At 61.0% G+C, this 19,438-nt stretch overlaps 1 protein-coding gene across 4 annotated transcripts in view; it reads right to left on the reverse strand.

The window, feature by feature from the left end:
• Positions 1-17,183, reverse strand: part of ADGRL1 (adhesion G protein-coupled receptor L1) — a 43,837-nt gene extending 26,654 nt beyond the window's left edge. For 2 of the 4 annotated variants that reach the window (XM_073887700.1, XM_073887698.1), the window contains exons 1-2: positions 16,261-17,183; positions 1,774-1,938 (exon numbers count right to left, since the gene is read on the reverse strand). In XM_073887700.1, the coding sequence (XP_073743801.1) occupies positions 1,774-1,843 (70 nt within the window). In that variant the 5' untranslated portion in view covers positions 1,844-1,938; positions 16,261-17,183. Of the gene's footprint in view, positions 1-1,773; positions 1,939-2,262; positions 2,344-16,260 lie in introns of those variants that run through there. The other 2 variants (XM_073887701.1, XM_025863263.2) reach the window with 1 other exon arrangement.
• Between the last annotated feature and the right edge of the window lie 2,255 nt (positions 17,184-19,438).

The raw sequence follows: 19,438 nt of genomic DNA on the forward strand, positions 1-19,438 counted from the left end.
CACGCCTGGTGGGGTTGCATGGTCACGCATCAGCCCTCCTCCCATGCCGTGTGAGGACCGACAGCTCCGGCTCTGGAGCCAGACGGCCGGGGTTTAAACACCCTGCCGGCGGCCTCGTCCAGTAGCCGACCACCCCCGCGGCCCCGGTTCCTTCTCCCAGGAGCTGCCGCGCTCCCACCTCACAGCACCGGGACGCCTGCAGCGGGCACGAGGGCCCCCACACAGTTACATTTGAACAAAGGCCTAACGGAGGCAGTGAGGTGATGGGAGCTGAGTCCACTATCATTGAGATTATCGAGGGGCGCCGGGGTGGCTCAGGCGGCTAAGCGTCTGCCCTCGTCTCAGGTCATGATCTCGGGGTCCCGGGATCGAGCCCCATGTTGGGCTCCGCACTCAGTGGGGAGTCTGCTTGAGATTCTCTCCCTCTCCCGCTCATGCTCCCTCTTTCTCTCTCCAATAAATAAATAAATAAAATCTTTAAAAAAATTATCGAGGCAGCCAGTCTCTATAGGACAGAGTGGGCTCCGCGTGGTCCACAGCTGCCGGGTCAGCCACCTTCTTAGACACTCGTCCCAGCCAGGCCTCGCGGGGTGCTGGCGGGGGGGTGGGGACACGCAGAGTGACTCACAGGCTCTGATGTGCGGACTGTGGCTTGTGGGTACAGAGAAGTAGGGGTGCCCTAGGGCAGCAGTGCCAAGCAGACCCCTTTCAGGGATTTGCTCCCTCCACTATCAAGTGGGGGGCCCCAAGGGGATGGCAGCTAGGCCCCGGGGGTTTTTTGGGGTGAGTTGAGTCTCACTTGGGGGAAAGTATTACATGTGTTCCTCTAGCACCATCTGCTTCCACAGCTAATTTTAGTCCTTCCTGGGCCTGGGAGGGAGGCCGGGGGTGGAGGGCTGGCTCAGATGGGTCTGGGGGTGGAAGTGGCCCCTCCCGGCCCAGCCGGGGCAGTGGGGCAGGAACCTGGACGGGCAGAGAATGTGGGCACTGGGGGAGCAGAGGGCGCCAGCTGCCCAGAGCCAGGGCCAAGGCCCCAGGGCCTGGCGCAGCAATGCCCCCTCCACCTCTGTGGCTTTCGGAGTATTGGGCTATGTGAAGGGACACTGGGGAGCAGAGTCCCCCAACAGTGCTCTCCAGACAGAGCTGGGGGGTGCCGGCTGGGGGCATGCCCAGGGCTAGGGGCAAGGCCAGCAGGCCCCTTCTTTTTGCCTCTCCTCTTGGCCTGCCCTTGCCCCTGCCTGGGCCCGCCACGGGGACCGTAACCGAGTGATTGGTGGAGGTGGGCGGGCAGGCTCGGGGCACTAATTGTTGCATGTGCAGGATCCTGGGGCCGGCATAGGGCTGAGGCCGGGTAATTAGTTGTTTTTAAATAAACGTCAGCGGGCATGTTTTAATTAAGCCTTCTTCCCAGCGAGAGCCTCAGGGATGTAATCACAGAGAAAGACACACACGTAAGACAGGGGAGTATCACTCACCGGGAAGGCCGGTCCTGGTCCCAGGAGGCCACAGCCCGCGTCCCAGGCTCCAGGACCCCTGGCAGGATGGGCCCTGCTGCCCTGGGTGTTGGGGGTGAGGGGCTGGTCCAGGGACCCCTCAGTGGTGCTGGGGGCGGTGTGATTACCAAGTCTTCTTCTGGCTTGGTTCCGCTGCGGCCTGGGGCGAGCTGGGGACTGCGGTTCTTCACCAAGTGCATGGGAGGTATTTCAACATTTTCTCTGCCCTCCCAGCTGCATTTTGGAGGCACAGCTCCTCCCCAGCCCCAGCAGCACCTACCTTGGGTGGCCGAAGTGACCAGGACGGCGGTGATGCAGAGACTCCAGAGCACGGCGGCCAGGCGGGCCATGGCGGCGGCCAGGGGCGTGTTCGGGGCGCTCAGTGTCCTGTGCCGGGGGCCTTGCCCTGCATCAGCAGGTGGGCACCACGGCCTGGCCCACCAGCCTGGAGAGAACAGGGAGAGTGAGGCGGGGGCAGGGCCCCAGCAGGCCCAGGAGGAGAGGCGTTTGGGCAGGTCCCCTGTCCTCCTCCTGGTGGCTGAGGGCTTGTCCCCGAGAGGGGCCAGTCAAAGTACCTCCCCCCAAGCCAGCTGTATGGGACTGAAGCTGCACCCTGGCCGCCCCTCCAGGCCCTCTGGCCTGCACTGCTAACTCCCACCCCCAGCCGGCAGACGGACCCACCCATCTGGGCATGTTGGACCATTGGGGACCTCCTGGAAGCTCCTCCCGTGGCCTCACAGCCCCCCCTTGGGCAGCAGGGGCAGCTCACTGGGATGTCATGGCTGTGAAGGGCCTGCCCACATCCAGGCAGGCCTCAGACCCTCTCTCACGGGAGATTCAGGCCTTCTGGAAGCCTCTTCTCCATCCCCAAATCCCAACCCTGCCCACTTGTCTCCCTGACCTGGCTTCCTCACGCAGCACTGCGGGGCGGGGCAGGGGTGCCCAGGCATCCCGGCCTTGAACTGGCAGCCTCCCAGCCTTGGGCAGGAGTCCAGGCCCCGCCCCCAGCCCTTGCTTCCTGTCTCTCCCTCTCTGGTCGCTAATTAGAATCCAGCGGGCTGGCGCCACAGATCAGGGACCAGGGACAACCGAGTTCCCTCTTTCCCCTCTGGGGGGACTCTCGACATAAGCTGGAGACAGGCAGGCGGGGTAAAGGAGGGGTGTGAGGTCCCCTAGGGGGCCGGGGGGAGGCTGGCGTTCTGTGCGCTCCCCTGCACTCCTCCCACCCATCTGCCCGTCCCTGGGCACTGCAACTCCGCGGGCACAGGGCTCCGTGCTGACCCATTTCCTCCCCTCACAGCTGCTCCTCCCTTCTCCCTTCCGGTCTCCCCTGGATGCTCTCCGAGTTGCAAATCCAGATCTCTGCTCTCGGCCCTTTGCTTTATCTGCCCCGCGGTTCTCAACGGTGGCCCTGACCCAGTGGCACCAGCCTGGCCATGAACTTCTACAAACACACATTCTCTGGGGAGGGCCAGCACCTGTGTTTTTACCGGCCCTCCAGAGTGTGAACACCCACTTACTCGGTCTTCCCTCGCCGCCACCCCAGTCTGTCCCATAGTTTCAATGCCATTAACCAGCAAATACCTTCCATATCTCTTATTTTCTGTTTGGAATCTCTCAACAGAGCCCCGAATTAGTTTTTCCTTCACCAAATGAAAGCCTATCCACCAGCCCCGTCAGCTCCCTGATCCCATTTCTGCTCAGGCCACTCCTGCCTCCTGCTATTCCTTGACCACACCAACCCCTGCCCCAGGGCCTTTGCATTTGCCAGTTCCTCCACATGTATCTTCTGCCCACCAGTTACCGACAAGGCTGCTCCCCCACGCCTCCTTTAGGCCTTTGTTCAAATGTAACTATTTAGGGGCACCTGGGTGGCTCAGTCAGTTAAACATCTGCCTTAGGCTCAGGTCATGATCCCAGGGTCCTGGGATCGAGTCCCGAGTCGGGCTCCTTGCTCAGCAGGGAGCCTGCTTGCTTCTCCCTCTCCCCCCCCCCCCCCCCCCCTCCCCCCCTTCCCTCCCCCTTGCTCCCCTCCCCTTCTCAAAATAAATAAAAACCTTTAAAAAAAAAAAAAGGAGTTATTTATTTCTTGCATGGCCCCTGCACAGACATGGATCATTGGATTGCTTTGCTCACAGCTAGCCCCAGCTTCTAGAACAGGCCTGGCACACAGCAATGTGTTTGTTGAATCTCAGACCCCAAACCTAGGAATCTGCCTCGATTCCTCACCCTTCACCACCTCTCCCCTTCATAAGCTCCACCAGCAAGTCCTGACAGCTGCCTCCAAAGCACCTCACCAACCTGCCCACTTGTGGCCCCCAGTGCCCCCATCCAGGACCAAGCCACCTGCCGCGCCTGGGTGCTTGTCTTGGCCTCCCTGCCTCCACACCTGCCCTCCACTCAGTGCTAAGGGATCACTGAATGACGCAGATCCGAGTGTTAACCTTCCCCTCAGCTCTCCACTGGGGTCTGCGTTCCTCACCAGGGCCTAGACGCCACCGGTGACCTGGTGTCACCCTGCTCTGTAACCGGCCCCCTCCAGTTCCTAGGATGCTCTAGCCTCCTCCACCCCCATCCCCACCCCCGCTTTGCCAGGGCTGCTCTCTCGGCCTGGAATGCTCTCCCAGGATCCCTCTACACCTGGTATGGCTTCACCAGTCAGGGCTCAACTCCAAGGCCAGGCCAGCAGGGCAACCTACCGGACCTTCCCAAACGTTCCTGCTGCTCCCACTTGCCATCCTGTTACCCCGTTTTGATTTACAGCTTTCAACCACACCTGAAGTTACCTGGAGGATATTGGCAAGTCTGGGGTCAACCTTCCCTACCAGACCATGAGCTCCTTGAGGGCAGGGACTTGGACAGGTTCTCAGGAAATAAAGGCGGGAACAGCACACTCCCGGGCAGTATACCCACTCCCAGGCCTCAGACTCCTCTCGCGAAATGGGAAGTGATCTGACAGTGTGGCTGGCATGCGGGCGCCCTCCCCACCCCCAGCCTTCAGGAAGCGCCCCCCCACCCAGACATGGCCTGTGGCACTTTGGGCCCCTTTCCCAGCATTTCACAATGTTACATTGTGGGGCGCAAGGGCTTCCTCATCACCCCCACTCCCCACCTCGGCTCCCAGCCATGGTCAAGCTCAGGAGAGGCACTGACCCCACACTAACGGACACTCCCCTCCCCGGCTCTCCCCAGGGGGACTCAAACTAGCTAGTGGCTGGCTAATGCCGGAAAGGCTGCCGGGTGCCAGGCTCCGGGGGCAGCCAACCCAGACGGGTCTGGATACGACTCTGCCATTCACAAGTGGTGTGAACTTGAGCCAGTCCTTCCCCCCCGCCCCCAACAACCCCAATTCCCTCCTGTGCCTCAAACCTGCGGGCTTCTGCTAAGGACAGTAGTCTGCACAGGTGACGGGCCAGCCCGGGACCCATCCGAGGGCGCTGTCCACAGCGCGGCGCGAGTCAGGGCACAGGGAGCATGCGTCTGAGTGCGAGGCTCCCCTCGCTCCTCCGGGCTGCACCCGGACCCAGGATGCTGCGACCTCAGGTGGAGTCTCCGGGCCTCTTCCCCACCCGCACTCCTTCCCGGGGGCTCTCACTGGCCGCATGGTTTAGACGCCGTCTAGACTGTGATGACAGCCACACTGGAGTGTCAGCCCTGCTTCTCTTCTCACCGTCTACACCCTCGGGTCTCCAAGGCACCTTCGGCCTGAACAGCCTACAACAAAGCCCCCCCCCATATTAGTCCATGGGCCCAGCATCCCCCCAGATCCTTGGGCTGCAACCCCAGGAGTCAAAATCCCTGGCTCCTCCTTCCCTCGCCCTGATGTCCAGTTCAGGATTGAGTCCTGGGTCTGTACCTCCGGGACACCCCGGCATCTGTCTGTCCCCAGCAACCGCCCTCCAGACAGCCCTGACCTCCTTCCGGCAGCGCCCCCACCCTTCTTGCTCCTGCACTCTGGGCTCCCCACCGGCAGCCAGAGAGACCTTCAAAAAATTATGGTATGATAGGTCACGTAAATGTGTCACTTTAACCGTTTTTACGTGTATAATCCAGTGGCATTAATTACATTCTCCATGCTGTGCCCCCGCCACCATCATGGTCTATTTCCAAAACTTTGTGATCACCCCAGTCCCTCCCATTCCCCGGCCCCAGCCCCTGGCAACGACCAATCTTTACTGAACAAATGCAAGGTGCCGGGGTGGGGCAGCTGGAGACGGGTGTTCGTGACTGGCGGGCCAGGCCCAACCCACACAGCCCGGGCACCATTGCTCAGAGGTGTAGACAGCGTTCCCCTCGGGCTGCCCACCACTCCCTGAAGGCTGGTCCCCTGAAGGCTCCGCCCAGAAAGGCCCAGGCGCCCCCAGACCTGGCCCCCGCTCGGGGCTAGCGTACGAGGAGCCCGGCACTGTGACTTCCCTTCCCCCCCTCTCTTCCAGGCCAGACGGTGTGCCCACAGGCCCTGAGCGGGTCTGCCTGCCTCCTGGTGCCCACCTACGTGGGGAGGCAAAGGTCAGATGTGGGGAGGTGGGAGCCGTATTCGGGAGGCCTGAGCCCGGCCACCCCTGAGGCCTTGGGAGGGGTGTTATGGATTGGACCCCCTACCTGCCCCGCCCCCCGCCAAAAAAAAGATACGTTGGAGTCCTGTTCTCCAGCACCTCAGGATGGGACCTTATTTGGTCTTTAAAAAGGTAATCAAGTTAAAATGAGGTCATTAGGGTGAACCCTAGTCCAGTGTGACTGCTGTCTTTATAAAAAGGAGATAACTTAGACACAGACGCACACACAGGGGAGTATGCCACGTGAAGACGGAGGCAGAAGTCGGGGCGATGCATCTACGAGCCAAGGAATGCCAAGGAATGCCAAGGACTGCCAGCGAACCCCCAAAAGCCATGGGGGAGGCGCTGGCAGACTCTCTCAGAGCCTCCAGAAGGAACCGGCCCGGCCCACACTTCGATCTTGGACTTCGGGCCTCCGGAGCTAGGACAGTAAGTTTCTGTTGTTAAAGCCGTCCGGTCTGCGGTACTTTGTCGCAGCAACCCTGGCAAACTCGCTTGGGGGGGTCAGGACACATGGTGGGCTGGGAGGCAGAGCTGGGGCCAGGGCTGGGCTGCAAAACCTTGGGGAGCCTTTCACAAACTATGGGAGTGGGAGGCCTGCTGGATCTCCAGTCCCAGAACCTCCCGTGATGCCGGGGACAGCAGCCGACACCTTGGTGCCCCATTCCAAGCACTGTATACACACAGCTCATTTAACCCACAGGAACTCAGTACGTGGGGTGGGGGGCGGGTTAGGGGAGAGGCACACACCTACATCTTACAGAGGAGGAATGTGAGGACCCAGGGGCATCCAAGTGATAAGGAGACTGGGAGCCCCTGGTGGCCGGGAGAATCCCCTCCTCCAGCCCCCCCCCCCCACTGCATGTGTGTGACAGCATCCTCAGAGCTGGGCACACCCAGAGGTGCTGAACCCACAGGGCCAGATGAGCCTGCACATGCGTCGGTCCCCACCTCAAGCCTCAGCAGACTTGGGTGACCCTAACTGAATGCATGGGAAATTGGGCCTACTGCCCTCACACGAAAGGGGACTATACCCCAAGCATATCCAATCCCCAGGTCATGTGCGCAGCCCACCAGCCTCACCCACACCTGCCTCTGTTTGCTCCTGAGCCCCACGTCAGTGTCAAGTCAAGGGGGCGTGTAGCAGGGGTCCTGGGGGTGGGTGACACGGCCCAGGCTCTGTCCTCAGGTGCCCTGAAATGGGGCAGGGGAAGGTGACAGGAGGAGAATTAGCTGCTGGAGGAGAGGGGGCGCCTCCAGTCTGCCCTAGAGTGCAGCTGCCATGGCAACCCTCTGCTCGAGTGGGTGGGAGTCTGAATGCCCGGGGGCAGGGGAGGGCACCAACAGAGGGGGCTCTGGGCCCCTCACGGCCCTGCCCCTCCACACAAGAGTCTCCTGCTTCTAGCCCCAAAGTCAGCAGCCTGAGAGCCCAGCACCTCAAGCCTGCCTCCTCCAGGAAGCCCTCAGGCATAGCAGGATAAGGAAGCAGCAGGCCAGGGCACCTGGGTGGCTCAGTCGGTCGTGTCTGCCTTCGGCTCAGGTCATGATCCTGGGGTCCTGGGATTGAGCCCCATGTCGGTGTCTCTGCTCAGCAGGGAGCCTGCTTCTCCTTCTCCTTCTGCCTGCCGCTCCCCCTGCTTGTGTGCTTTCTCTCCCTCTGTCAAATAAGTAAATAAAATCTTAAAAAAAAAAGGATGCAGCAGGCCCCGGGGGAAGGTACAAGGCAGAGGCTCCAGGGTCAGAATCTGCTGTGTGGCCTCAGGCTTAGCTCTTTGCCTCTCTCAGTGCATTTCCCCAGCTCCCCTCGGGGACTAACAGATAAACCTTGCAGAGGTGGGGCAAGTGTCCAGGCAGTGCCCAGCACGCAGCCCTCTCTGGGAAGGGCACTCCAGAGGGCAGCTCAGTCCTCCCATGTGCTCCTCCTGGACCCCTCTCTCCTTCTCACCCCCACATCCAACCCCAGCAGCTCCTGCAGCCCCTCCTGCAGGATCTGCGCACCTCCCACTCCTCGGCCCTCCTTGGTCCAGCCCCATCACCGGCCCCCTGGTCAGACCTGCTGCCTCCTCTCAGGTCTCGGGCCCTCGCTGCCCGCAGCCTGTTCCTCCCACAGCAGCCAGAGGGCGCCAGCGAGTACCTGGGTCAGGGCGCGTTCCTCCTCCGCTCAGAACCTTCTATGACTCCTACCTCACTCAGGGCAAAAGCCCCAGTCCTTCCTGGGGCGCACACGGCCCTACCCACAGCTCCTCCCACTCTCCTCCTTGCTCACCCAGCCCCTGGCTCCTGGAGGAAGCCATCAGGCACAGTCCCGTCTCAGGGCCTTTGCACAGGCTCCTCTCTCCTCCCCAAATGCCCGCACGGCTCCTCCCTTGCCTCCTCGAGCTCTTTGCTCCAACATCGCCTGCTCAGGGCAGCCCTGCTGGTCCCAGCACTCCTCCGTCCTATCCTGGCTTTTTTCTCCATGGCACCCAGCACCGGCATGCCAGCTGTGCATTTTACGTTCTGTCTGTTATCTTTCTCCCACTAGATGTCAGTGCCACAGGGTGGGGTTTGTCTGATTTGTCAGTTTTAAAAGGTCACTCTGGCTGCCTGGTGGCACTGGACCACAGAGGGGTGGGGGCCATTCGAAGCAGCCGCTTTCCCCCCCCCGAGGCCTCCTCCCTGGTCTCCCCCATCTATTTGCCACTCCCACCCCATCTGCTCTCTGCCCAGCCCAAGTGATCTTTGTAAAACGAAAACCCAGTCATGTCCTTCCCAGCCTACCACCCTCCATGGCTCCCTATTGTCTCAGACGGCCTAGCGTGGCATCTCAGGCTCTGGTCTCCAGCCACCTTGTCAATCCCTTCTCTGCTCTAGCTTCCTAAGGTGCCTGCCCCCACCCCACACACCTCTCCCTCGCCCATACACACAGTGCTAGGGCTCCTGTCCCTGCCCCCACTCTTCCTTCAAAAGGTTCTGCCCCCAGGACTGCCTGCATTGGTCTCTCCTACTCCCACACTCATGGCACACTGGGCCTCCATGTTTGCCCCCGCTAATTGGACTTGGGCTCTGTTGTTGAAAGTCTATGTTTCCCACCAGCTGGGGACTCCTCAGGGAAAGTTCCCTCACGGGTCAGTCTGGCTCTCTGTTGCATGCCCAGTCCTGGGCAAGAACAAGTACTTATTAATTTGTTTAATGAACAGAGACAAAACAGACCCAGAGAACAGGTCATCCATTCAGTGCACAGTTACCTAGTTCCCACTGGGTCACAAGTGCTTTGGAGGAAAAGAGGCGTGAAGGGGAGGAGGGGGGTGGGGGTGTATCTGTGGGTACAAATGTAAACGGGGTGGTCAGGGAACACCTCTCCCAGAGGGAGACATTTTAGCAAAAGTGTCAAGGAGGTGAGCCATCTAGGTACCTGGGGAAAGAACATCCTGGGCAGAGGGAACAGCATGTGCAAAGGCCCTGAGGCAGAATCTGCTGGAGCGTGGCTGCAGCCCAGTGAGCAGGGGGGGAGGGTGGAAAGAGGTGAGGGCAAGGGGAGGTTAAAGGACAGAGCTAGCAGGGCCTTGTGAGTCGAGGGTAGGACACAGGCTTTTATCTCCAAGTGAGGTGGGATCCAAGGAAGGTTCTGAACAGAGGAGGGGCATGGCCTGACTCAGAAGTTCAGAGACTCCTTCTGCTGCCAAGGGAGATTAGACTGGGGGGAGGTGGGGGCTGCTGAGAGCAGTGGGTGAGCCCCACCCCCACCCCTTTTCTCTCCCTGTCCACTCAGCCGTCAAAGCCAGAATCCTGCCATTTAGCCCATGCTTCCTTTCTTCACCCTCCTACCAACCACCCAGCAAACCATGTCAACTCCTGTCTGGAGAACCCCCGCACCAGCCCGTCTCTAATGTCTCAAGGCCCTTTCCAGAGTCTTCACTTTGACAGCCCACAGTGGCTTCCTCTTCCTGCTGGCTTCCTGACCCCCCTGCTTCCCTCTGTGGTTCTCTCCCTCCCAGGAGCCAGAGAGAACTCATGCTGAATATTCCTATCCTGTCTGTTGTGCCTTGACCCCTCCATAGGTCTTCCCAGCCCCATGGACACACCTCATGGCACATACTCAATTCTGCCAAGACCAGCCTCCAGCCTCCTTTCCACACGCCTGGCCGTAAAACCTCTTACCTTTTCCCCTTTGAGCCACCACCTCTTTCTGACCTCAGGCAGGCCTCTCCTCACATACTCTCTCTCCCCTCCACTTTATCCCTCCAGGCTGCAGCTGGGAGGCCCCCTCCCCCAGGAAGCCCTCCCTGACTTACAGACTGGCCGGGTGCCTCCTCTAAGCTCCTTACCACAGGAGGTTGGTACTACGGAGGCCTCCGGTCCGTTTCCACTTCATACTGTTCACTGCCCATCCCAGAGCCTTGCACTTCGAGCATGACAGGGCACAGCTGAAAGAAGTGGTAGGAGCCACGGCCCAAGGCACAGGGTGGGAGGCGGCAGGAGCCCCTGGGCCTCCAGATGCTGGCCGTGAAGGCTCAGGGTGGGGAATAAAAAGACCAGAGGGAGGCGGACATGATGTCCAGCAGGGCAAGAGGGAAGAGTCCCAGGGTCCTACGTTCAAATCCCAGCTCTGCCCACTTCGGGCTGTGTGATGAGGCCATGTTCTTCCTCTGAATTCTGTCCCTTCCCCAGGGAAATGGGATGGAAGCCTCCCGCGGTGGCCACAGGGCTTGGAAGTAATGTAAGGCGACCTCACATACCCTTTTAAGAACATCTAGGTACCAGGCACTGACCTAGGAGCTGGACAGACATCCGTGGATGAGCCTCACACAAAGAGCACTAAAGAAGTCAATTCTATGATGTACTAGTTTTGTGGAGTAAACAGGGGCTCTGGGGTGTGTGTCGGGGGGAGGGGCAGTGAACAGAGGGGGTGTGCATGTGTACAATTTAAAATAGGGTAATCTAGAAAGACCAGACACTTCAGCAAAGCCCCGCAAAGCTCCGCAAAGGGAGGAGCCATACAGGTGACCAAGGAAGAGAAAAGACTTCCTGTCAGAGGGCACGGCCTGTGCAAAGGTGCTGGGGCTGGCCAATGCATGTTTGAGGAAAGTGAGGAAGCCAGTGTGACCAGTGGCATGAGCGTGGGGCAGTGGGAAGGGGTGAGGGCAGGGAGGTGACAGGGACAGACTGTACCAGACTTGCCATGTCCTTAAGTGCAAAAGCGTGGCCCAAACGGGGCTGCTTCTCTGCTGAGGAGGGTGCATCCACAGGTGCCCCAACTTCCACCACCGAGGGCAACTGGGGGGCACTCTAGGGCAGGAGCTGTCCACCTAGGGCCCAGTGACTGACTGTTTTTGCACAGCCAGTGGACTAAGAGTGCTCTCGCCACTTTTGAAAGGTTGTGAAGAAGAGGCAGAGATAGAATATGCATGACAGCATATTCTCTGTCCACCTGCCCGTCTCCGGGATTTACCGTCTGGCTCTTCACAGAGAAAGTCTGCTGACCCCAGTCCGGAGTGGTGGTCCTCAACGTGGGACAGTTTTATTCTCTACCCCAGGCTGTTTGGCAACATCTTGGGACCTTTTAAGGTGTCTCAACTCGGGGTGGGAAGGATGCTACTGGTACTTAGAGGGTGCAGACCAGGGATGCTGCCCAAAGTCCTAGGATACCCAGTACAGCCCTCACAAAGAATGACTGGCCCCAATATCCAGACTGCCATGTCTGGGAGACCCTGGCCTAGAGAGCCGGCCCTGGGCCCCTGGCCTGCCTGCACCGCCTCTCCGGTGGCGGGACACGGGCACCCGCTTGGCTTCCCGACTTGCCCACTCCTGACTTCCAGGGTATTTTGAGCGTCTGAGGGAGGGGCCCTGGCTATTTTTAACTCTGGGGGGCAGGGCTATTTTTAGCCTCAGCGTCTATTTATTGAAATTTTTATCTTCCCCCAATTTTGGAGTTCAGGGTGGGGAAGCAGAGGGCTTCTGCTCTGCTATTTCGCCAGGGCCCACACAGCCTGAAACAAGCGTGAGGGTCTCACCCCATGAGAGAGAAAGAGGTTGCGTCGGTGCCCCCGGAGGAGGGGCTGCTCAGGCCTTGACCCTGGGTTTCCTAGCCCCTGCATGAGCAGAGGGCCCCTACGTTTCCCACCCCAGGCTCTAAACCCTACAGCGCACACAGAGTTCCATGGGCAGGTGGCTCCATACACGTACCCTCATCCACTGGGGCACCCACAAGGCCACCTCAGAGAGAGTACTCACAGGTGGGCACAGCGGACAGGTGCAGAGCTGGCCTGGTCAGGCCCCCAGTGGCAGCCCTCAATCCCCGCAGAGGGGCAGGATGGATGGGGAGTTCTTGTTATGCATAGCCGGAGGACTCACCTGGGAGTCTCCAGTCCTTTGACAGACCCCCTCCCATTCACTCAGGTAAGATTCCCTGAACACCTACTGTGGGCCAGGGAGGAGTCTAGGCATCTTGGATCCAAAAGCAAACCTTGAGTAACAAACTCCCTGAGCACTTGGATCCTGGTTGGGATGATAAATAAACAGGCATAATAAATCAAGAAATTACAGTGTGAGAAAAGCCATCCGTGCTCAGAAAAGTCAGGAGGTAGGTGGGAGGCTGTGATTTTAAACAGGCTGCCCGGGGTAAAGGTTACTGGGAGGGGGGGTGACATCTGAAGCAGGTGAAGGAGCAAAAGCCTTGCAGATGTCTGGGTGAGAGTACCAGGTGGAATAACAGCCAGTGCAAAGGCCCTGGGGTGGAATCGTGCTTAGATGTTGGTGGAGCACCAAGGAAAGAGGGAGTGAAAGGGATGAGGTGATGGGGAAGATCATGCAGGGCCAAACCCCAAGATGCCCCACTGCCTGCCCTGAGGCAGTGCCTGGACGCAGGGGCTGCTACCTTCCAACTCCGGGGCTGCCCCCTCCCCAGCTGGGACCCCGGCCACTCCAGAAAGGAGACATAAGCTTTCTCCCCAACTCCTGTGATACAAGCCTCTTGACTCAAGTCGCTATGTGTGGCCAGACTGTGAGCTCTGTGAGGACATGACCAGGGCACTGTCCCACGGCATCGCCAGCACAGCGCCTGAGAGACAAGACACTCACAGACTGCATGAAGAAGTGCCCCCAGCCTGGTCCTGAGGAGCCCCGTGCACACATGCCTGGGCACACGGCTGCAAGTGCACGTAAGACATAGACCCTGCTCCTGTGTAGAGCCACAGACGCACACGGGCCGCCCACACTGCAAAACTCACAGCACCAGCACCCAGGAGACCCCGACCAGCATAGGGCTAGCCTGCTGGACACGTGGTCACACACAGGCTTAGCCAGGTCACCATCCAAACCACACACGGAACACACACAGACATCGGACGGAGGACTGGATTCCGGGGGTGGTGAGACCCCTGCCCCCATGGCTCTGTTCAGCAGCAGCCTCCTATCCGGGGACCCTGCTTTCCTCTTTCACGGGGGTGGCCAGGACCCAGCCCAGGCACCTCCAGGGTCACTGCAGCCAGGTCCGCTTCCAGGGAACCCCCCCACCCCCCAAAGAGGGGTCTGGAAGAGGGGAAGTGTCTGGCGTCTGGAAATCGGATCCTCAAGAGGCGCCCACATAGAAACCGGAGCCTTGTCCTTGGCCACACAGCTGCCTGGGGAGGTAGGAGGGAGCAGATCCCTGGAGCTCCAGCTCCCCACGGCTGGCGGGTGGGGACCAGGCGGGTGGGGACGGCAGGGATCCCGCTCCTCTTCTTCCTCACTGGGGTACCCACTGTAGCCGAGCAGCACAACCTCCTGGGATCAGCACCCCCCCACACCACCAGATGCCCAAGCTGGGGCTGAAACACCTCATGCTCTCCTACCAACCAGGCGGCGTAGGGTGGGGGGGTGGGGGGTGGGGTACAGGGAGGCTGCAAACTCCAGACGCAGGTGGCTCTCACAGGTGGAGGTACAGGGCCCGGAGTCCAGACGGCTTGATGCAGACTCCAGAGCAGCCAGGGAGCCTGCCAGCCCCTCCCCCACATGTCTGGAGGGTTCTCCTAGGCTCCCTCAGGAGAAGGGGCTCCCCAGGGCACGCTGGGAATAGAAACAGGGCTTCACGAGTCTCCCTTCCACCTCCTCCCTACAGGCACGAGGGCCCAGGTACACTGGTCCCCAGCTCCCCACCCTCCCTAACCCTGGGTAGCCTCCAAGCCCAAGATCAGGCATTAGCAGGGGGTGATCATGCCTTAAGCCAGCTCCCCAAGAGTGGGGGTTGGGATGGGTGCGCTGTGGAGGGACGGCCTAGTGGGGCATTGGAGGGCAGCACCAATGGCATGGGGCGGGCACCGGGGTCACTGAGGGAGAGGAGGAAGGCGGGCCCTCACATGTGAGCAGATGCACACATATGTGGCTCAGTGCAGGGGTACCACTGCCGCCAGCCAGGGATCGGATTAGTTCCCTTTTCTGCTTTCCAGATGATTTTTCATCTCTGTAATTAATGGGCAAGTCAGTTCTGAACGGCATGGCAGGCAAATTGCTAGTTAGGAAAATCACGGATAATTTTCTCGATATGATAATGAAGGTTGTATTCCTTCTCTTATTCTCCCTGTTTTCATCCTACTTTTAAGTAATAAATTTGGCATTAGAGGGTGGGGAGAGGAGAGGAAGGAGAAGTCACCTGCCCCCACAGCTGGGGCCTGACCCAGGCCCACCCGGAGTCCTGAGCCCCTGGCCATGGGGCAAATGGAGGGGATGAGAGATGGGGACCCTCCATGGGGCACCACAACACCCCAAATGATCAGTTCAGGGTGTCAGGCCTAGAAGAGCAGGTTGGAAGGCAGGGAGCCCCCAAGCTGTTAGCTGGGCTGAAGGGGTTGAGTCTAGGGTCAGGTTACAAGCTCTTGCCAGCCCCTGGGGTGCTGGAAAGAAGAGCAGAGATGGACAGCCTCTCTCCAAGAAGCAAGCAGCATCGAGGTCAACAGGCCTAGAGCAGACATCACCCTTAGGAGTCCCCCACACCTGTCCCCACACTGTCCAAACCCTTCTCGGCGGTGACTCCTGTAGCAGCTAAGGGAACAGAGCAAGCAGAAAAGGGAGAGAGAGAAAGAGAAACAGATAGAGAGAGGCGGAGAGGCGGCCAGCCATCTTGGCAGCCATTTTGAACCCCTCCCCCTGCTCCCCCAGGCACACCACATGTTTGGATGTGGGCAGACAAACCCAGGCTCTGGGTCCTGCAGAAGCAAGGAGGAAAGGGGGCCCTGCCTCCAGACTGGGACGGCGGGACACCCAAGCAGCTGCCACGGCCGGGGAGGGTCATGGGGCGCGGTGGTTATGGCTCAGGGACGTACAGTGAGGTGCTGACCTAGACCGGACGGTCAGGGACAGGGCTGCGCGTAGGGGGCTGTGCCAGCAGGGTGCTGTCTTCAGATGGGTGCCAGGGGTGCACCGGAGCAATGCCTGCAGGGGCATTTTCTGGCCGAGGCTGGAGCACCCACAGCACTCTCCACCCTCTTCTGGTCCGGGCTTCTGTCCCAGGACCCTCAGAGGCGAGGATGACAGCCGAAGCCCCATAGCTCTACCCAATGAACACCCGGGGGAGAGGGAGGGCTCCCCCCGTCGAAGCCCGAATCGGGGCGGCTCAAACCCAACAGCTTCCCATGCATAACCGGGGACCGCGGTGAGAGAGGAGACGCCGCCGCGCTGCAGCCGGCCGGACCCCCAGACAGACCCCTCCCCATCCACCGCGTTTCTGCCTCCCGGAGAAAAACAATCCGCGGCCCAGCATCCTGCGGTGCCAGCCCCCGACACAGCTCCTCCGGGGGCCGGGGCCCGCGCACAGCGCGCACACGCACCCTCTCCGCTCACACCCAGACACCTACACAAACAGGGCGCCAAGCACCCGCGCGCACACGCACCGGGGACACGCAGGCACCGCCGCGCCGCTTCCCCACAAAGGCTGGCGCGCGCGCGGGCACACGCAGCCACGCGCGGGCACACTCGCGGTCCCCTCCCCCCGCCCGCACCCCGCGGCCGCCCATCCGCACCCCCGCGTCCCCGGCGCTCCGTGGGGGCCGCCCCTCTTGACCCCCAAGCCGGTGGGTATGAAGTCCAGGCCGCCCCCGACTCCCCTCCAGCTCAGGTGCGGGAAGTCGCGGCTCCAGCATCCCCTCCCCCTTCGCGGCCCGGACAGGCCTCGGCTCCGGTCCTGCCCCCATCCGCCTCGGCCCCCACACCTGGCCCAGGTGCGGCGTCCCCCTCGCCCTGGGCCCGCAGACACTCACCTGTCCAGCGCAGCTCTGGGGTCGGCCCTGCGCGTCTCTCCTGCGGCTCCGCGAACCCCGGCCCCCCGCCCGGCACATCTCCCGGAACCGGAGCGGGGGGGAAAAGGGTGAGGGGTGGCGGGGCGAGGGCGGCCTCCGTGTCCCCTCCTTCCCCCGGCCCAGCACCGCCGCCACTAACCAAAAATTTAAAAAAATAAATAAATAAATAAAATAAAAAAAGCGGATTACACAGCTCTAGAGGCGGCCCCCTCGCGGCAGCGGAGGCTCGGGGCTGGGGGCGAGAGGGTCGGCGCCCCTCCCGGGAGGGAGGCGGCGGAGGCGGCGGGGCGGGGGCGGCGTCAGAGCTCCGGGGGCTGGGGCGAGGCGGAGCCCCCCGAGGCGGCGCCGACAGCGGCCCGCATCTCCCCCGCAGCTCCGCGGCCCCGACGGAGGCGGCACGTGTGCGCCCAGGCGACTTCCCAGCCCCCTCCGACGGCGGCGGCGGTGGCCGAGGGGTTAACGGGCCAGCCGGAGCGCCCCTGCAGCCCCCCGCCGCCCGGCGGCGCCGCTCCGGGGCCCGCGCGGCCCCATCCGCCGGGGCCTCCTCGGCAGACGGCGGGGCGGAGGCGCCACAGCGCCAACAGCTCCCGCGCCGACGGCTCGGGCTCCCCGCAGTGGCCGCGGGGGGCTCGGATTGGGGGCAGGCGGCGCGGAGCTGGGGGGGCGCGGCTGGAGGCGGGAGCGGCGGCGTCGCGCCCCCGGGGCGGCCGGAGGGGGGGCGCCGGGCCGGGCCCGTGGGCACCGCAGGACGCGCGGACCGAGCCGGCGCCGGGCACCAGCAATGACAAGCCGCCTGCTCGCCCCTCTCCCCGACGCACCCGCTGCGGGAGGGGGGGCGGCGGGCGCGCGCAAAACCCGGCCCGGAGCCGCCGCCGGGGATCGGCCGCCGCAACCGGCGCGAGCGCACCGAGGGCCGACCCGAAAACCCGGACTAGACTTTCCTTCCCCCTGCCTCCTCCAGCCCCTCTGGAAAAGCGGAGAGAGGGAAGGCGACGTGCTGGGTCGCTGCGTCGGAACGGGGAGTGGGGGAAGGGAGACGGGTGCAAGGAAGACCCGGAGAGGATTTCGCCGGCAGTCAAGTAAAGGAAAGACGCGGAGCCGGCGAAAGGAGAAATGGAGGAGCTCTGGAAGGGGTACGCAAAACCCGGATCGGATTAGACTGAGATGGGAGGAAGGTGGGGGGGGCGGGGGGAGGTAGCTGCGACAGGGCCAAATGCAGCCGGGGCACGCAAATTTGGGGCCGGATTCATCCTCGGGAGACGGAGTAATGCGTCATGCCTAATGCAGTGGGAGCAAGCAAGACCTGGCCTAGAATTCCCAGACCTGGGCTCGCAGGGGGCTTCAGGAATGGGCTGCTTAGTGGCCGAGGCGGCACGGACTGCCCCAATCTTTCTGGCAGAGACATGCAAGGGGGAGGGGCAAAAGGAGGGCTTGACTCCCGCACGAAGGAATCCGGAGCGCTGGCTGCAATGAAGCAGGCTGGTAAAAGCGGCTTCAGGATCCAGAGAGGCGATGCGAAGGGAATGCACTGAGGAGGCCGCTACCCTAGGAGACTAGACCTACAATAAAAGGCGGGGGAGGGACGCAAAGCTTGGACCGGAATCCGCGACACAGAACAAGACCCCAGGAGAGGATCCTGGGCAACCGGACAAGGGCTTGGAGCTGACGGGGCAGCAGGGGCGGGGAGGGGAGTGTTAGGTGGTGGTTGTATCTCAACGCCTCAAAAGTCTAGCTTTGGGAGGGGAGACGGACGGGGGGGGGGGGGGGGAGGGTGGAAAGAAAAAAATTGAATTTTAGGTTCTTGGCAAGAGCAAAAACCCGGTACGAAATTTCACAGCCCAGCAACTACACTGCAGCTGGTGGACTTGGAAGAAGTAGGGCAAGGAACCAGAGGGTTCCTAGGCATCTGGCTGAATGAGATGAGGGGCAGATTTCAGGCTGAAGCTGCAGAGGGAGCCCCGCACCCCCTCTCCAGGGTGGGGAAGGCTGTCCAACCTGGCTTGGATCCCCAGAACCCGACTGTCACTGCCAAGACCCACAGTGGGGGCTATAAAACCGGGCCTCAGGCCAAAAATAAGCACTTCAGCTGAATAGATAACTCGGTGCCAGGTGGGGGCTGGGGGAAAACTGGAAGATTGAGGGCTACTGGAAGGTCCTGCGAGGTAAGAGCCGGTTAGGATCTCAGGAGATGGGCACTGGAAGCCTGGCTGCCGGCTGGGCTCCGTTTCATGAAAGATGGGTGCAACTCTCGGACTGTTGGATGGGGAGGAGCAAATCCCTGGCTTGGATCCTCAGGGAAGGGAGTCCATCCAAGCGGGGCCTAAATAGTAAAGCAGCCAGCGCAAGCGAAGTCCAAAGTCCGGGCGAATCTTGATGGGTCCGGAGTGGGCATATGTACAGTGGGGTTTGGTGGAGAAGTAGGGCAGACAAATCCGGATCTGGATTATAGAGGAAGGGAGAGAGCTGAGGAAGGGGAGGAGGGCAAACCCCTTCTTCTGTCTCCAGGAAGGAGAATGCATTGCCACCCAGCTTGGCTCTGCAGAATGGGTGATGAATAGGTTGGAAGTAGCAGTGGGATGGTTTGGGGAGGTAATTACACAAAACTTGGGGCAGACTGGGATGGAACTCTGAGTATCTAAGAAAGCCCAAATTGAACATCTGCAAGCAAATTGACCTGGCCTCTAAGAATCCCTTCCAAGAAGCATCCTGGTGGCTGAACATAGGGAAAACCAGAGACACCAGACTTCCAGGCCTGCTGGGTGACCAGGGGCAACCTCCATGGCAACCTACTGCCCTCCACCCCCTTTTATGGAGAGCCTTCATTTCAAGACTAGGCAGGGATTTTCATAGCCCAGAACCTGGGGACAGATCAGGCCCCAAAACTTCCCAGGGGAGAGAGGGTAGGTGGACCACCTTTGCTTCCCTTTCATGCCCAGGACTGTATGGCTGTAGAGCTCAGACCTTGAATCTGGGTGGTGAGGCCCAACAACCGGATCTAAAAGAACAAACGTGAAGGAAGCCCAGAGGTTGGTGGATGCAGAAAGGATTCCATCTATCTGTGGCTCCTTGACTGCGGGTCTGTCTGGTGGGGGGATGGCGGGGCGTGTCTCACCACTCCACACCTCAGTTTCCCATTTTG

The sequence above is a fragment of the Callorhinus ursinus genome, unplaced genomic scaffold, assembly GCF_003265705.2.
Source record: "Callorhinus ursinus isolate GAN/ISIS: 27379988/994484 unplaced genomic scaffold, GSC_fseal_2.0 scaffold82, whole genome shotgun sequence".
NCBI lineage: Eukaryota > Metazoa > Chordata > Mammalia > Carnivora > Otariidae > Callorhinus > Callorhinus ursinus.